The sequence below is a fragment of the Xiphophorus maculatus genome, chromosome 15 (genome assembly GCF_002775205.1).
Source record: "Xiphophorus maculatus strain JP 163 A chromosome 15, X_maculatus-5.0-male, whole genome shotgun sequence".
Lineage (NCBI taxonomy): Eukaryota > Metazoa > Chordata > Actinopteri > Cyprinodontiformes > Poeciliidae > Xiphophorus > Xiphophorus maculatus.
The window spans coordinates 9325700-9341600 of NC_036457.1; the positions used below are offsets into that span (position 1 = coordinate 9325700).

Consider the following 15901-nt stretch of genomic DNA (forward strand, 5'->3'; position numbering starts at 1 on the left):
TCAATGGCAGAGCAGCAAATTCTGCACCTGAGGTTTCTTCTTTCTTATAGCCAAAAAAACAAAGACGCACACACAACACACACAGCAAACTGCCCAACTGAGTTGTCCCGGAGTCTGTGTTGCAGTATATCCCTCTGCCCAAAATGCTTCCTGCAAAGGAAGAGGGTGTGACAGCCTCAACACAAATATTTACCCAGGCTCCCCTGCGTTCACCTGTGTATCATCTGTCAGCAGCACTGCCGTTGCGAGTTATTCTTGCCCGTTTTTTCCTTCTTAGTGATGTGCCTAATGATTTTAAATATTTCTGTGTTCATTTTTTCATCTTTTGTGAAGTTGTGGGGGTTTTTTAACCTCCCATGCTGTGTATTTGGTGTCTTTTCACTTCTGCATGACCAGTAATTTCTTCCCTCAACTATTATGTGCAACCAGACCAATCCATCACCAGTCAGCTACGTTTAAAGTTTTAGAAATTGTTTGGATCTTGTTTTCCCCTTCCTACTTTTCCAATCTCCCTCTTGAACTGGGTCATTTGAAGTTGTCCATCACTTTGGAAATAATCTGCAGACATTTCCTGGCCTATGAAAATACTCGAGCGTGAAGATTGAGATGTTTGCACTCTTCATTGTGTGGAGTAATCACTTCCTACTGTGGTGCAGTGTTAGGGTTATGTTTGGGGAAAGACTTGCTCAAGGTTAATGGTTAATACATGAAAGAATCAGGTTTGTACTTGTTATGTCTGATGCTCAGAGGAGGGAGTCAACCTTCAGGTGTGTGCATGTGTTGGTCTAACCTTTGTTGAGCTCACTGAGGCGGAGCATGTTTATATGAGCAGGTCACACCGGGTCAGATCCCTAACCCTGTGGCTAATAAAGCATCACCTTACATATTACTGCTTAAAGTCAACAAATCCTAAACCTGACCTGCTTACACAGCCCTCAGCATAACCACCAGCCTGTCCATAGTGGATTTCCAGAATCTCAGTCTATACCTCAAACCCTTTGATCCTGACAGTGTCCATTTTGTCAGGATGGACAGACTTTGAGTCTCCATCCCACAATCCAACTATTGATTGATTCTCCTAATTAATGCATAACTAATTAAGCTGACTAATTTGTTTTTTTTTTCTGAACCTTTAAAACAGTATGTTTTAAAGTCTAGTAAACAAAGATGTTTGAAGTTTTGGAGCTATCAATTAATATTAGAGGTTATTGATTGTGCTTTCCCACCAAACCTTTTCCTGTCTTAAGCCATGATTAGCTATTTCTTATTATGCCTTTTAGTACAACTTACATGTCAACCTATTCTTCTCTTATAGATTAAAAAGTCATAAAATAAAAGATTGACTGCCGAAGTTGTAATATAACTCGGAAAATTGGACATCTCTCCAATCATCGTAAGCTCAATATCCAATATGGCTCCCACATGTAGTCAGAGCTGCAGCAATAAAATGTTTCTTACACTTTTAATAGTTTGTAGGGTATTAAACCCAATGGACACAATCTATATGAAAAAGTTTTTTATGAGTGAATTAGGGTTGAGACTTTAACATTATTTTTGATAAGTTAATTACATAGATTTTAATGTGCTAAATATTTTTAACGCAATATATTGCTTCTCTTTTTTTTTTTTTTTCCACAAAAGTTTCAAACCGGAATCTTCTGTATACATGTTTCTGATACACCTGTAAATCTGACACACAAACACTTCTATGGGGATCAATGACGACTTCGCCCATCCGGGTGTTAAGTTTTGCTTCAAAAAAACAATCTAATGGGATGTTCAAAAAGACTATTGTGTGCAAGTTGTTCAAAAAGGAGTTGGCCTGCCACTGAATCTATTCAAACCTAAAATAACATCTCGGTGCAAAACATGTTGCAGCAAGCTCAAACGTCCCCAATGCTAATGTCAGTATCCACAATCCACATTTTTAAAGTATTTCTTCAAAGAAGTTACATGAATAACCATGGGTTCCTGAAGCACTCGAAAGCATATTGTCCCAATCTGATAATTTAATAATCTAAATAACACTCTAAAAACAATAAACATAGTTGTTGTTAAGCTTGTCTATCCCAAATTGGAACTAGACCACATTAATTATCTCAGATTTCAAAGGCAAATCAAAGTCACACTTAATTAATCCTTGTTTACACTGGTGAAGCATGAAATCTTCTGCGTATCAATGTAAAATAAAATGGAGACCATCAAAATAATAAAAAGTTGGGAAGGCCATTTTAAGGTCTGTGCACTGATTCAAGATAGCTTTTTATCCGTTGATCTAAACAAAAACAGATGAAAGGACTGATGTCTGGGGCTCAGCTGCTCTTATTACTAAAGAACAAACAAAACAACAACAGGAACTTGAGTTAAACCATCAGAATAGAAATTTTAAAAAAAGTCAACAAATTGAAGAAAATGAATAGGGTAACTCCCTAACCTTCCCTCTTCTTTGTGTCTTATAAAAGCAGCTTTATGTGATGAAATGATTACTGGGTGTTTCTACAGGTTCAGGACAGTCTTGTTTTTCTTACTTTCTCAGTGTTGTAACATCTTTGTAGGGTCTGGTTACAGAAATGGTGTTGAGTTTGTATCTTATGTTCATCCAGCGCATCGTTTGTATTACCAAAGTGTGCGTAGGTGTTTGACCGGTGACTGCTGGGGAGTGGTTGCCAACACTTGTTTTTGGGATGAACTCAGACCTGCAGGAACAGATACCATCAGAGCTCCGACTAAGACCAACATTTCAGAGATGTTTACTCTGGATACATCTGTCCTATCCAATATCACTATATAAAGTTTTTACACTAGTGATCAACACTTGTATGTTTTCTAATGATACCTTAAGCTTATTTGTATCTTCTCTCTTTGACTGCCACCTTAATGCAAAGTGACATAACATGTCCATTCAGTCAATGCTGTGCAACAAGAATTTCTCCCGTAGAAAGTCCAAATGCAACTTGCATGGAAACCTTTCCACCTGTCCTAGTTTCTCCACGTCTCACTTTCTGCATGTATGGCAGAGAGAAGCTGAAGACTTTTGTCTAAACACCATCCACACGCATATCAGCACCCATCAGTAACGGATGTGATTGAGGCAGTGATAAGATGTGCTGAGTGAAATCCTCCCAAGCTGACATGTACCTGTTTTTAATGGAGTCTTGTTAAACCAGTCTTTCACTAATTTGTATCAACGTAATAGCCTGCACCATCTATTCGTCAAACTGTTTACCGAAAACAGAAAGTGAGCAGGCTTTTAACTTTAAAAAGAAGCCAAAGCGTTATTCAGAAACCTTTCTGAGGGTTGTTTTGGATTACAGTGTTTCTGCACAATTAAATACTGTATGAGAATAGCCAAATCTCTATCTCAAATGGTTGGGAGTTTTTAGATGAAGAAAGTGAGTGGAAAAATCAAGAGATTCACACCAGACTGAGGACTTATTAACTTTAATATATGCAGTTATTTGTGGAACGCCATGACGTTCAAAAGTTCACATTTTTAAGAGAACTTTAGAATTTAAAATATTTTTTATATGATTCTTTAATATTTGACCAAGGTAGTGAAAAGCTGGGGGAAGGGAAGGGAAGGCTGAAAACCTGAAACAAAGTCAGTGAAGTTTAAGTGAATCAAGATGTGAACTTTAGTGTTTATAGTCCCTCTCCTGACTGCTCTGCCTTTGTCTCTACAGGACTACTTGGAGTGCATCAGTAACCAGTCTCGACTGGCCCTGAGCTCGGAGGATAAAAGTTCGCTGTTCGGCAACATCCGGGACATCTACCACTTTAACAGGTACTGTACACACACAGAAGCCCAATAGATTTAACCTCAAGAAATAAGTCAGACATTAAATTGCAACAGCAGAGACTGGTTGATATCCCTGAAGGCTAGTTGACAAAGTCTGCACCATTTTTAGATTCTGATATCTTGGAAGAAAATCAACATTGGCTGTCTTCTGATAACACTCCAGAGTGGACCCACATCAGTGTGCAGTGAGAATTTCAATAAAAATGTCTACTTAACAAATGATTAACCTTTTCTGGTTAAGGTTTGGTAACTTAAGGTTACCAAATGTATTTTTCTTTGCTAACTGTCAAAATATTAAGAGAGATAATTGTATTTTTGTTGCTTTTTTCAAAGTCCAATTGTTAATGACTTTAAAAATTTTGGAAAATCCCAGATGATTAAGTCATGACTTTGTAATTCACAATATTTGAATTAATTGGAGACAGACCAACAACAGACAGGACAACATCTCCAACCCACTGCTTCCTTACGTGAAATCTTTGGAAAACAAAAGCATGCCAGCCAAAGCAACAGGAAGTGAATTTTGAACCTTTACAAGTCTGATTCTCCCCTAGGGTATAATTTCTAGATGCCTGTATGTGCCATGTTCATCTGTTCAAATAATTATACACAAGTAGAAGAGCAATGGAGACGTCTGCTATACTGTTTAAAGAGGAGGTGGTATCTTTGTTTCGGAGATTATTTTTATACAAAATGTACATAGAAATCCCAGGACAAAAGCAAAATGCTGGCTGAAACTTGTGTGTCATTATTTAGACTGAGTCCAATACTAACATGAGCTAAAAACACTCAGTGATGAAGAGGCATTTAATTGAAAAGCAACATAAAAAGCAAGTCTGAAAAACTATCTTCACTATGAAGCACATGTGTATAGGAGCATCGTCTTGTGGATGAAGGAACTGGTACACTCAGAAAATTGATGGCACTATGAGAAAATACCATTATGTGGAGATGCTTAAATAATATCTCAGGACATCAACCAGGTAAATTAAGCTTGGACACAAATATATTTTCCAGATGGACAATAAACTTAAGCATGCCAAATTAGTCAAAATGTGGCTTCAGACCTCAATCCCTTATATTTACTTGGCCCACAGTGTGAGGTACTATTTTAAGTGCCTTTCTATAAAATGTGCACCATAAATGTTAAATCAGTCAAAACTAACTGCAAGTAACATTATTTTGACAGTGTCTGTAGTAGCTTTATTGTGTGCAAACAACAATTTTTAGAAGTATTCAGAGATGTGGGAGCTAATTTAGACAGACAGGAATATTGTTTGGAAACAACTTTTGCTGCTTAAAGACACACCCCGAGTCTCTGTTCTCTTTCTGGCTCCACAAACGATGTCCAGCTACCAGAGAATCTGGGTTGAGGTGCTCGCTGATGTCTAAGTATATCTTTCCATCAGCAGTCAGGTGTGTTTACAATATTTTTTGTGTGCTTGTGAGTTCTAAATCCAGAAGATGTGGTGAGTGGAGCATCGCCCACGGTGGTCTGGAGACACGGCCGTTTTCTCCCACCTATTCATTTCTGGGCAGTTGCACACAGACAAGCTGGCCCGTAAAAAGGAGGAATTAAAGCAGTTTCAAGCAGTCATGATAACCTCATGCTTTTGCCACAAAACAATAACCTCAGCAGCAGTCCGTTTTCCTCAGCGTGCAGCAATACACCCATATAACTTTACACATGGGAGCTGGTTGTGTGAATGCATGGAAGTTCTTTATTTGCTCACTGCTAGTCGCCCTATGATCTACCTCTTACTCCTGAAATTCAGAGGAATTGTTTTGGAGTTTAAAGTTTATAGAAACAGGAAAATAACAGCATACACAGTTTCTGTCTTCTGACATCTCTGTCGTCTGTTTTAGGGATCTTCTTTATGAGCTGGAGAAGTGCAATGCAGACCCTGTGGCCATTGCAGAGTGCTTTGTATCCAAGGTAAATATGATCCTGTGTCTTTTATTCCCCTTCTCTCTCTTTTATCTTTATTCACATCTCAGTTTTCAGTTGTAAAGTCTAATGACTTTCATTTATTCAAGGAATTAGCTGTGACTGTGCAACTGCCTTCTGCAGTCTGATTGGCAACTTTTGCCATGCAACCTTAGTTTTATGCCAACATTCTTCTCTAAGAAATACAAATCAGAGAAGATTACAAACATTAAGAGGTGAGGTGTTCATAGGTAATACTCTGTTTAGCTGCAGCAGAGGTGGTCAGGAAGGCATTGACAGCTTCACAGGAATTTATACCCATTATTTAAAATTCAGCCATCGTTTTTCAACAATAGGAATAATAGCAATGCTTCTCTAAGCAACTCTACTTCAAGAATTCCTCTGTTTATGTGGTTCAGCTGTTCTTCTACACCCACTCTTCATTTACTTAGGTCCCATAGAAATGATTGCACGATCATGTCCCATGATAATGTATTGCATTCCAGCACTTCCTACTAAACATATTACATTCCCTCCCTGCCATACTGCAATTACCCCCACAACCACACAGCCACTGTCTGACCAGATACAAAAAAGAGAAACACCCATTCAGCATCACTTACTGTCAAAGTCCACCAGCTGTTGTTGAAACACTTGTTTGTTTTTTTGTTGGTTTTATTGCAGCCCACACCACTTTTTGGGTAGTTAGTTGAAATTCATAAACAAACATCCTGTATCTTGTTAGCAGCTGATCAATGCTGTAGGAAATCTCAAAATGAAATTTTTGTCAGAGAAAAAAAAATGCTGTGGTATTTTTTTGGTTCCAGGTAAGTGCTCTACTTACTGGACCTAATATGAGTCATATGATGACTGTTTTTTTTTCTTTGTTGTAATTGCTGCAATGTGGATCATTAAGGCAATGAAATATCTTTGTGGTGTTAAAAGTTGCTTCATTTAGGAGTGAGGTTGAATTATGGTGAGATGAAAGAATGCCTCCACCATTTTTGAAAGTAGTACAAAACATCTCAAATGTCTGCACCACATTTAGATGGCATAAAACCAACTCCTCACCTCATGACGTTGATATTTTTTTCTCTTTTACTGGGCCTTAACATCTATCTCTTTGTCAGGTTCTCTTCAAATAAAGCTTCATTGTATGATGAAGAGGCAGTTTATGGTATAGAGTTTTGGCACAGTCAGGAAAAGTGGGAAGAATCAAAATAGAGAATGGCAAAATATTTGTAATTCTGAACTTTTAAGTTCAGAATTACTTAAAAATCATTCTTAAGCTGGGTACCAGCTTAAATTTATACATTTACTAGTGTATCTTTCCATCTATGCTTTAATTTGTTTTTATCCATCCTTCTATCATTTTCTAGGATGTTTTTTGCAGGTTGTATTTAAAGTTGGTGCTTCTTCAAAGCCACAAAAAACTTTGTATTTAAACTGGAAATGTCCTATTAAAATATTTAATTTATGCCTGAAAATTATGCCGAAACCATCATGCTAAAGCATACATTCTCAAAAACCAAATTATATTAGACTTCTAAGCATTAACTCTGCTTGTATGGATTTGTCATTATGGTCTGGAGAAATGAGTCTCAGCTTCTGCAAATATTTAGTCACCACTGACTGTCACCCACTTTGCGTGGCAATTAGAGCTGTTGTTTTCTATGTGTGTGTGATTCCATATTTTTCCAGACTGATGTCTTGTAATGGAGCTTGCTTTTTTTTTTAACTTAATGATGGTTGCTTAGATCTATAAAACCACATATAAGCATATTTATCTTCAAGTTTTAACAACCAAGAATCACAACCCAGCACAGTTTTTGAAGAAGATACGGATTCCAATGTAAATCTGTCTCAGATAATTGGTTTTTCATCCTCATGTTCTCTTCTGTTTGACCTTTCTTGCCATGAGTAAGCCTTTCAAAGTGTTGCCTGGGCTGCTACGACTGATTGAAGCACAAAGAGAACAATTACACAAGCAGCTAAAACTTTTTTTTTTGATTTACAGTGTTCAATGCCTACTTGCTGACTCACTTTGATCGGTCTGTTCTTGGGAAATCATCGCTTCAGCAAAACCTTGGGCTTTATTACTTTGTTATTAAAGTGATGAGTGGGCTGTGGACCAGCATGAACCTTTTTTTTTGTTCCCCTCTGTAGTGATTACTGGCTTCAGCTCCAACAAGTCAAACTCCTTCCATATAATTTGTCTCTTTATACTGCAGAGGAAGATGTCTCCTTTCCGCATGGGTACCAGCTGCACACAAGTGTTCAGAACTCTAACATGAAGAATCAGCATGTGGTGATTATATGATTTACCATGGCTTGTATATATTTCTAAAAAGGGAAGTGTATTACAGATGTGAGTTATTCCAAGGTCTGCTGGTGAACTGGTTAGATTCAAAGAGTTTCTGTAGATGTGTATGCTTTGCATTTCAGTGTCTGCAAACGTTGCAAAATTTGTTTTCATAGGGCCACTTATGTACTTTGCGGTCTTGTGTTGTTGTTTTTTTTAGCTGCAGAGGGATATTAAGAGTGTGCTTTGGGGAGTGTTTGTCATCAGAAATCGATGGTGGCACATCTGGTTGTGTTTAGGACCAGTCTGTGGCAGCAGCATGCTGCAGACAATGAGGAGGAGGAAGAAGGAGCTTTGCTTTTCAATTTAGGATGGTTCCCACAAAGTACCTCAGGCTAATAATTCAGAAGAGTTTGAGTTCCATGTTGGTATATTTTGGTGGAATACATTGTTTATGTAATTTGCTTTATATATCGAATTAAATTAGAGATAAAGCTCAAGTTTTTGCATAAATGTGATGTCTGCAGAATGTTAATTTACTATGGATTAGATGCTCATAACTGTCTGTTTGCTTTGTATGTTTGCATGTGTACAAAGGCTAGAACAGGCTTCTGTCATCTTTCCTCTGTGTTTATTCCTGAAATCTTGCATTCTGCTCAGTCCTCTGCTCATCACACACAGAAAAACTAACAGAGTTAACATAGAGTCTTAGTTTCGCAAGAGAAAAGAGTTCATCTCAAAACTTCAAAGGACAACATGGACAGAATTGAAAATGTCCATAAAAGACCTTTCAGGAAAAGATGTTGCATAAACAAAAACAAAGTGAAATCTTGACTGATGTGAAGAGGAGACCAGAGAGATCTTACTTCCATCTTTGATAAAGTCACGCTGCCCCTTTTGATGTCTTTTGATGTTCAGAGAGGTATGCAAGGTGGGAAAATGTATCAGTTAAAGGGGCGGCGATGAGGAATGAGGGGCAATTTAATCCGCCCGCTCAGAGCTGTTGGGATAAACTGCGAATTAAAGGCTGGAAGCTCTGCTAATCATAAGCTACAAGCACGAGTTTCAGTTGGGATGAGTGAGCAGAGGAGAGTGGAGGCCTTGTATGTGGGCTCTGACTGTGCAGGGCAGTAAACATGAAATAAAGAGCTAGTCATCAAAGGTGAAATTAACTGCAGATAAGGTGAAACTGGTGATAAACAGAACAAAATTATATAGATACGAGTTGTTCAGAAGCTAAATAACCTACATTGTTGCTGATGTCTATGGGTACTTGTATTTATAAGTATATTTTTAAATATAATAAAGGGAATAAGTATTTAAAATGACAAGCATTTTAACACAATTAAAAGATTTGACATACTGATTGGAATCTTGTGGCCAATTTCCGATTTCTAGTTTTTAACCAACTTTAGAGATTGTTGGGGAGACAATCTCTAAAGCAAAATTGCAGACCACACAACTAGAAAAAGCAATGCTACCAAGCACAGATTAAATTAAACAATTATTAAATAAAGATGAGATGCACTGATGGTAAACTAAGCAAACCCATGAGCTTGTGTTTATTCTAGATGCACTTTTTTTTATATTCCAGAAGTTTGTTGTTATGCCCACCCAACTCTTTGGTATGAAAATGCATTAGTAATTTATTCTCTCCTTACCACAGCATTAAATTACTATTAAATGCTGCCAGAGAAACATTGCTGGTATTTGATTTCCTTAAATCAGTTTCCTATTAAATATCGCGTAGTATGCAACAATACAAACCGAGTAACGCAGACCATATGTTCACCCCGACATTTCAACAGTTTGTTGTTGCAGGCTTAAAACTCGCAGACATCATCACTGTAGTCAGTCATAAGAAAATGAGATCATTGTGAGCATTTCATTTTATATTTTAAAGTTGTGATGTTCACCTATAAAAATACATTAGCCTGAAGTTCACCTTAAGTTGTAAAAGAAGATAAACTTCCAGAAGAGAAAGCAAAACCATATGGAGTCTCCACATTTAGAAGTTGCTTTAGTGGACAGTCTAAACCATTGGGAAACGTTAGGATTGTGAATGCAAGATTTAACTATGAGAAAATAAGCATAGAAGGGACTTGACAACACTTATGATCTGAATCATAAAATATAGTGAAATATGCTGGAGGCTGTGACACCAACAGCAAGTCAAACAAGAGTTTATCATTAGTATGGCAAAGGGCCTATCCAGCTGGATAAGATGGAATAAAATAGTTTTTATTGTCATTGTAAAATCTGTGCACTATGGTATTTGGAAAGACTGCACAGTTTAGTCCATTTTTAAATAAATAACATATGAAAAGGGGTAAAATGTCAGTTCAGAAGGCATTTAGTGACCTGAAGCCATTTTTGAGTTTCCTGTGCACAACAATAAAGCATTTTTAGTTTACAGGAGTGAACAGCATTCTGCAAATACAAACATGTTTTTTGGGAAATAAACAAAGACTGTTCCATCAATCTTGTTTTGTAAGAGAGAAACAAGATTTTGTTTTTCGAAGAGAACATTTAATATGGAAGGAACTACTAGATGAAGATTAATCCATTACTGGCTTGTGGAATTGCTCAAAGGAAGAAAGTCATGCTTTTGGTGACCTCCATTATTTCCAGATAGCATGCATTTATTTCCTAAGGATTCTTGACTTTACTGAGTATTTGTAATTCAAATGATGCATTAAGATGTTTGCTCCCATAAAAAGAAAAAGCCAGGTTTTCAGAATTATTTACCCAAATTGGATTTCAGGTATGAGGTTATTATTAGCCTTTCAACCAAGTTTTGTAAACAGCATAGCGTGGGGTCAAGTGTCCCAAGTGTTTTAGGATGTTAGTGGTATTGTGTTCACTATGGCAACTTATTTTGGTAAAGACTTTGATTTGTCCAGAGACTAAATTAGATCAAGACTCCCCTTTAAAAAAAGATTTGGTTTACTGATGAGCTGATTCTCCCCAGCTCCAGCTCAAATGATTAAAACTCTGTTCTGAACCAACACATTTCCTATGGATATTTTGTGCACTGTTTGGTGCAAATTTTACTAAACTTTATCTCTTCCTTTTATGTTTCCTTTTACAGAGTGAAGAGTTCCACATTTATACCCAGTACTGCACTAACTATCCACGGTAAGAAGTTACTTTTCTGAGTGTTTATATCCATTAGTGCTTTCATGGGTACAGATACAGAAAGAAGTAGAGATGCTAACAGAAATGGCATTAGCTGTTGCAGTGGCAGAAAAAAAAATAAAACACTAAAATCTTAGCTGAAATTACATCATCTCATGTTTCTGCTGCTTGGGTAAAAGCTGCTGTTTATGATGCAGCACAGCTAGCTGCTGCAGAAAGTCGGAAAAATAGCCATTAGTATCTACCATTTGGATTGCTTTAAAAAGTTGAGGATTTCTTTTTTCTCTCATGAAAATGATTAAGCAAATAGAAGTAGTTGTTTCTTTTTTGTTGTGAGCATTAAACAGAAAGTGCTCAAAGACATGTAATTTTTGAAAGTTGTACCCTAGCCCATTTAAAAGGACTCCTGTATTCATCCAAAAGTGATTTAATTTTTTTTTTTTTTGTAAAGCAATTTTCTATGAACTTCAGCTCCCCTCCTGGAAGTGTTGTCTTCTGACGCATCTATCCTGTTCTGGAGATTTGTGTATGGTTGTTATCACACCCTCATCATCTACACATGCTTTATTGTGAGCGCCCTTCAGTGAAGTACATTTTACCCCTCTCTGACACGCTGACACACTCTTTTGGAGACCTCCTACGAGAGTCAAAGTGTCTGCCATCAGATGTGCCTCAGGGTTTCTTTGCCTTCCTTCCTGCTCCTTTCACTATTTTTTTCTCCCTCCATATTGTGACAGCTCACATGCTGACAGACAGGGTATTAAAGTTGTCACCTTATCGTACCTAATGGCATTAATGTGTTATTCCGCTTTGTGCGAGCACCGCGGTGCCTTGGGACACCTGGGAGGAATAATCTGGGGTATTTTTGTGTCAGTGTGAACGTTGCGAGTGATAAAATCAGCCTGAAACGCAAGTTTATTCCTTGTGGTCTGACAAACCACTCCGTCTGACGCACCTTCTCCTCAGGCTGCAAATCCTTCTTACCAAGAAAAACACAGGAGAGGACAATGCCTGAAGTTACTGACTAATTAAATGCTGATTTGTATGCTGTCATCAGCTGTTTATGGTTGGCCTTCTCCCACATCCATACCACAGCTGGCGAGTCCAGTGGAGGTCACACAGAAGGAGACGCTTTGCACATAAACTCACGCTCACTAAGGCTGTGGATGCATCACGGCCATCGGGATCTCTAAGGTCGGGTTTCCTCCAGAACAATGTGAGGCCTGTGTTGGAGCCGCACTGGAATGGAATTAGACATGCAGACATGCACATACACACACACACACACACACACACGCACGAGACGAAAAAGAAAAAAAAGACAAGTTCACAACTGTCTTTCTCTGTCTTGTTCCACTGTGCCGAAAAAGCTTTTTATTCTTCTGTAGGTTGCACAGCAACGAGGCTCTGCCAGGCAGTAAATCTGCTTCTTACAAGGTTGTAAAGGGCTGCTGTTTCAGGGGAATGAGTTGAAAAATTTTTTGTTTAGGTTGGCAAAATCTAAAAGCATTCGACATGTGTCACGCAGTTAAACTGACATCCTACACTGACGTATGGCAGCAAGATCAATAAGCTTATATGCAGTCAGTGGAGAAGTACAGAAATAAATATATTGTATGATTCAATGTCTTATGAAACAAGACAAGTTAAAACTGTGTGCTTTGGAAATGTTCACTACTTGAACTTTTAACCACTTTCTCACATTAAAACCACTAACCTCAATAGATTTACTGGGATTGGTATTTTAAACCATCACAAAGTAGCACATAATTATGAAGTGGAAGTAACAATGGTGAATGATTTTAAAATTTTCTTTACTAATAATCATCTATAAAGTGTTGTATGCATTTCTGCTCAGCCATCATTACACTGATGCACTTAAATGAAATCAGAAGATGCTTTTTGAAATACTTTTTTTTTTAGAAAGCAATGTAACACTTTTGTTCAACTTTACAATGATGTGCCACTGCATTGTTACGACCACAAAATTGTTTTGTAGTCATAACATAGAAATATGTGAATAATTTCAATAATTTTAATAATCATTTTGTTGCTTTGGGGTCCATTCATATCATTAAATAAGGTCAATTGTAAATGCTTAACCCATTGTTTGAAATATTAACTCTTGTGGTTTTTGTCAAATTTTCTTAAGTTCGTTTTCATTGTATTGCGCTTTTTAGAAAATTTTCAGTCATCAGAAGTTGTCATTTTCTGGATTGTCACTGAGAGAATAAGTCACAGTTTCCTTTGTCCAGTTTGCTGTCGGCTTCCTCAACTATGACATTTTATTCACTGAGATTTGTCTCCACAGGTCAGTGGCTGTGCTAACCGAGTGCATGAGGAACAAGGCGTTGGCGAAGTTCTTCCGCGAGCGCCAGGAATCTCTGCGGCACTCCCTGCCCCTGGGCTCCTACCTGCTCAAGCCAGTGCAGCGGATCCTTAAGTACCACCTCCTGCTGCACGTAAGTCTGTCTGCCAGCTGTCAGTTTCAAACACACATACACACACAATGGCGTGCAAAAAAAGAAATTACCTTTGTCAGAGCAGGAACAAACTTGCGAGCACAAACTAATAATATATATTTTTTTATCCATATCATTGCATATGTCAAGCTGACTTGGCTTCAAGCATGGCTCTGTTGGAGAAGCCAAATGTTCTAACATATGGCACTCAGTACGACTGTTCTTGTGGATGCCCATGTTGTATTTCCTTTCTTATATACACAAAATTAGTGAGCATTCCTGTGTGTGTGTGCATTTGCTAACTTCAAGCTCATTTGTATGTGATCGTACAGGAGATAGCCAACCATATGGAAAAAGACACAGAGACCTACGAGGTGGTGCAGGAAGCCATTGACACCATGCAGAGAGTGGCCTGGCACATCAACGACATGAAGAGGAAACACGAACACGCTGTCAGGCTGCAGGTAAAAGCTTTCCAGGCCACTCTTTAGCTTAAAAAGGACCGTTCTTTTCCTATCCTGCTGAGCAGTCATGTGAACTCACCACCAAAGCCCCGATATTCCTAATATCTTACGCAAGACGTCCTCCTAATGATGGCCTTGCATAAGGAAGACATAAAAGGCAAAGCTTGTTTCTTTTATCTGCCGGGAGATGGGATGGTCTGCAGGAATGCAGGAATGTGTAAAAACATTATCGACACACAAGATGTATTTTCAGCTTCTGTTGGGCTTTATATAGAGATGCATCAATCAGGCTGTTACTGGCTGAAACTAATTTTAAGTCTTTTTTTTAGATCTGACTTTCTAATTCAAGTTTTGACTGATTTAAGTCATTTTAAGGACTGTTACCCATAAAACAGATGGAGGCAGGAGATGTGAATCCAACAAAAGAATTTCAAAGAGTATTTGAATTTATGTATCAAAGCATCTTTTTCTAACTCAAAGTATTCTGAGGATTCGTTTTGCCATAAGCTTACAGAAGTGCACAGACCAAAATTGTTGTCATATTTTTTATGCGCCTAATGAATAGTGAAGAATTAACATTTTTAGTATTTGATATGCTGATTACCAATCAGAGCTATTCAAAGAAAACTTGTGTATCTCCTCTTTTTATGTTCCTATTATGTATTTTTCTTTATTTACCACTTTAAATTTTATGTTGTTAACTTCTGTGTTTTAATGGCATTTAATCTATTTCTTCTACCTCTTGTCCATTATGTAAATGTGCTTAATGTAGCCATAATTGCTCATTTTCAGCAAATTAATAGATGGGCAACAAAAGCAGAATGCATCAATTGACTTAAGACTGAAATTACAGAAAATTCAAATCGAAACATTTAGCAAACAAACATCAACCTTTACATTTAAGTGAGATGGAAAATGTAATTACTCATTTTAGATAAAAAAAAAAAAAAAGGTTTTTCTTGTAGTTATTCCATTATGAAGAAGTCTGACCCTTGATTGTTGTTCTTCCATTGAGTGATTATTTTTCTGGGACAGTCCAGAAATGTTCTATACTCATTGCAATTACATAATTGCTCTTCCTGTTTTGTGTCAAAATAAACATGATTGTCTAACTCCTCTCTGTATCCTCACTGCAGGAAATCCAAAGCCTCCTGACCAACTGGAAGGGCCCGGACCTGATTGGATACGGGGAGTTAGTTCTCGAAGGAACGTTTCGCCTGCAGAGAGCCAAGAATGAAAGAACCCTCTTCCTGTTTGACAAACTGCTGCTGATCACCAAGAAGCGAGAAGAAACCTACACATATAAAGCTCACATTCTGGTCAGTGTTGTAACTTGGAGTGCCTCATAGATACTCCAAGTACCAGAAGATTTCTGCTTTGTAGCAGCAATTCTAATACAGATTTTTGCTTGTCTTCTCCAGTGCTGCAACCTTATGCTGGTGGAGGTTATTCCTAAAGAACCACTGAGTTTCAGTGTGTTTCACTACAAGAATCCCAAACTACAGCACACAGTTCAGGTACAGCAGCACAGTGTCCAGATGCAAATGTTCCTTTAATTGTAATTACATGTTAGGAAATCCTTTGCAGCTACTGGCAGCATTGTGCAAGAGCCAGAAAGAGTGAGGATAGTTTACAGCTTTGTTATCGTTTTGTTGCACATTAAAACTCATTAAAATGAGCTGCTCAGACATGTTGAGTGTTTGATAGCTAAAAGCTGTGATATTTGTTACCTAACCGCTCTCTTTTGGGCATTCATCAGGGGGAGGGACAAAAAAACATCTAACGTACGATGTGCAGGAGCCGTATTTT

At 37.8% G+C, this 15901-nt stretch overlaps 1 protein-coding gene across 3 annotated transcripts in view; it reads left to right on the top strand.

Moving 5' to 3' along the window:
• The window catches only part of plekhg1 (pleckstrin homology and RhoGEF domain containing G1), a 65287-nt gene that overhangs the window by 41914 nt on the left and 7472 nt on the right, over positions 1–15901 (top strand). For all 3 annotated transcript variants that reach the window (XM_023347832.1, XM_023347833.1, XM_005802620.2), the window contains exons 3-9: positions 3684–3784; positions 5666–5735; positions 11120–11166; positions 13478–13628; positions 13961–14092; positions 15229–15411; positions 15514–15609. In XM_023347832.1, coding sequence (XP_023203600.1) covers positions 3684–3784; positions 5666–5735; positions 11120–11166; positions 13478–13628; positions 13961–14092; positions 15229–15411; positions 15514–15609 — 780 coding nt within the window. The remainder of the gene's footprint in view (positions 1–3683; positions 3785–5665; positions 5736–11119; positions 11167–13477; positions 13629–13960; positions 14093–15228; positions 15412–15513; positions 15610–15901) is intronic.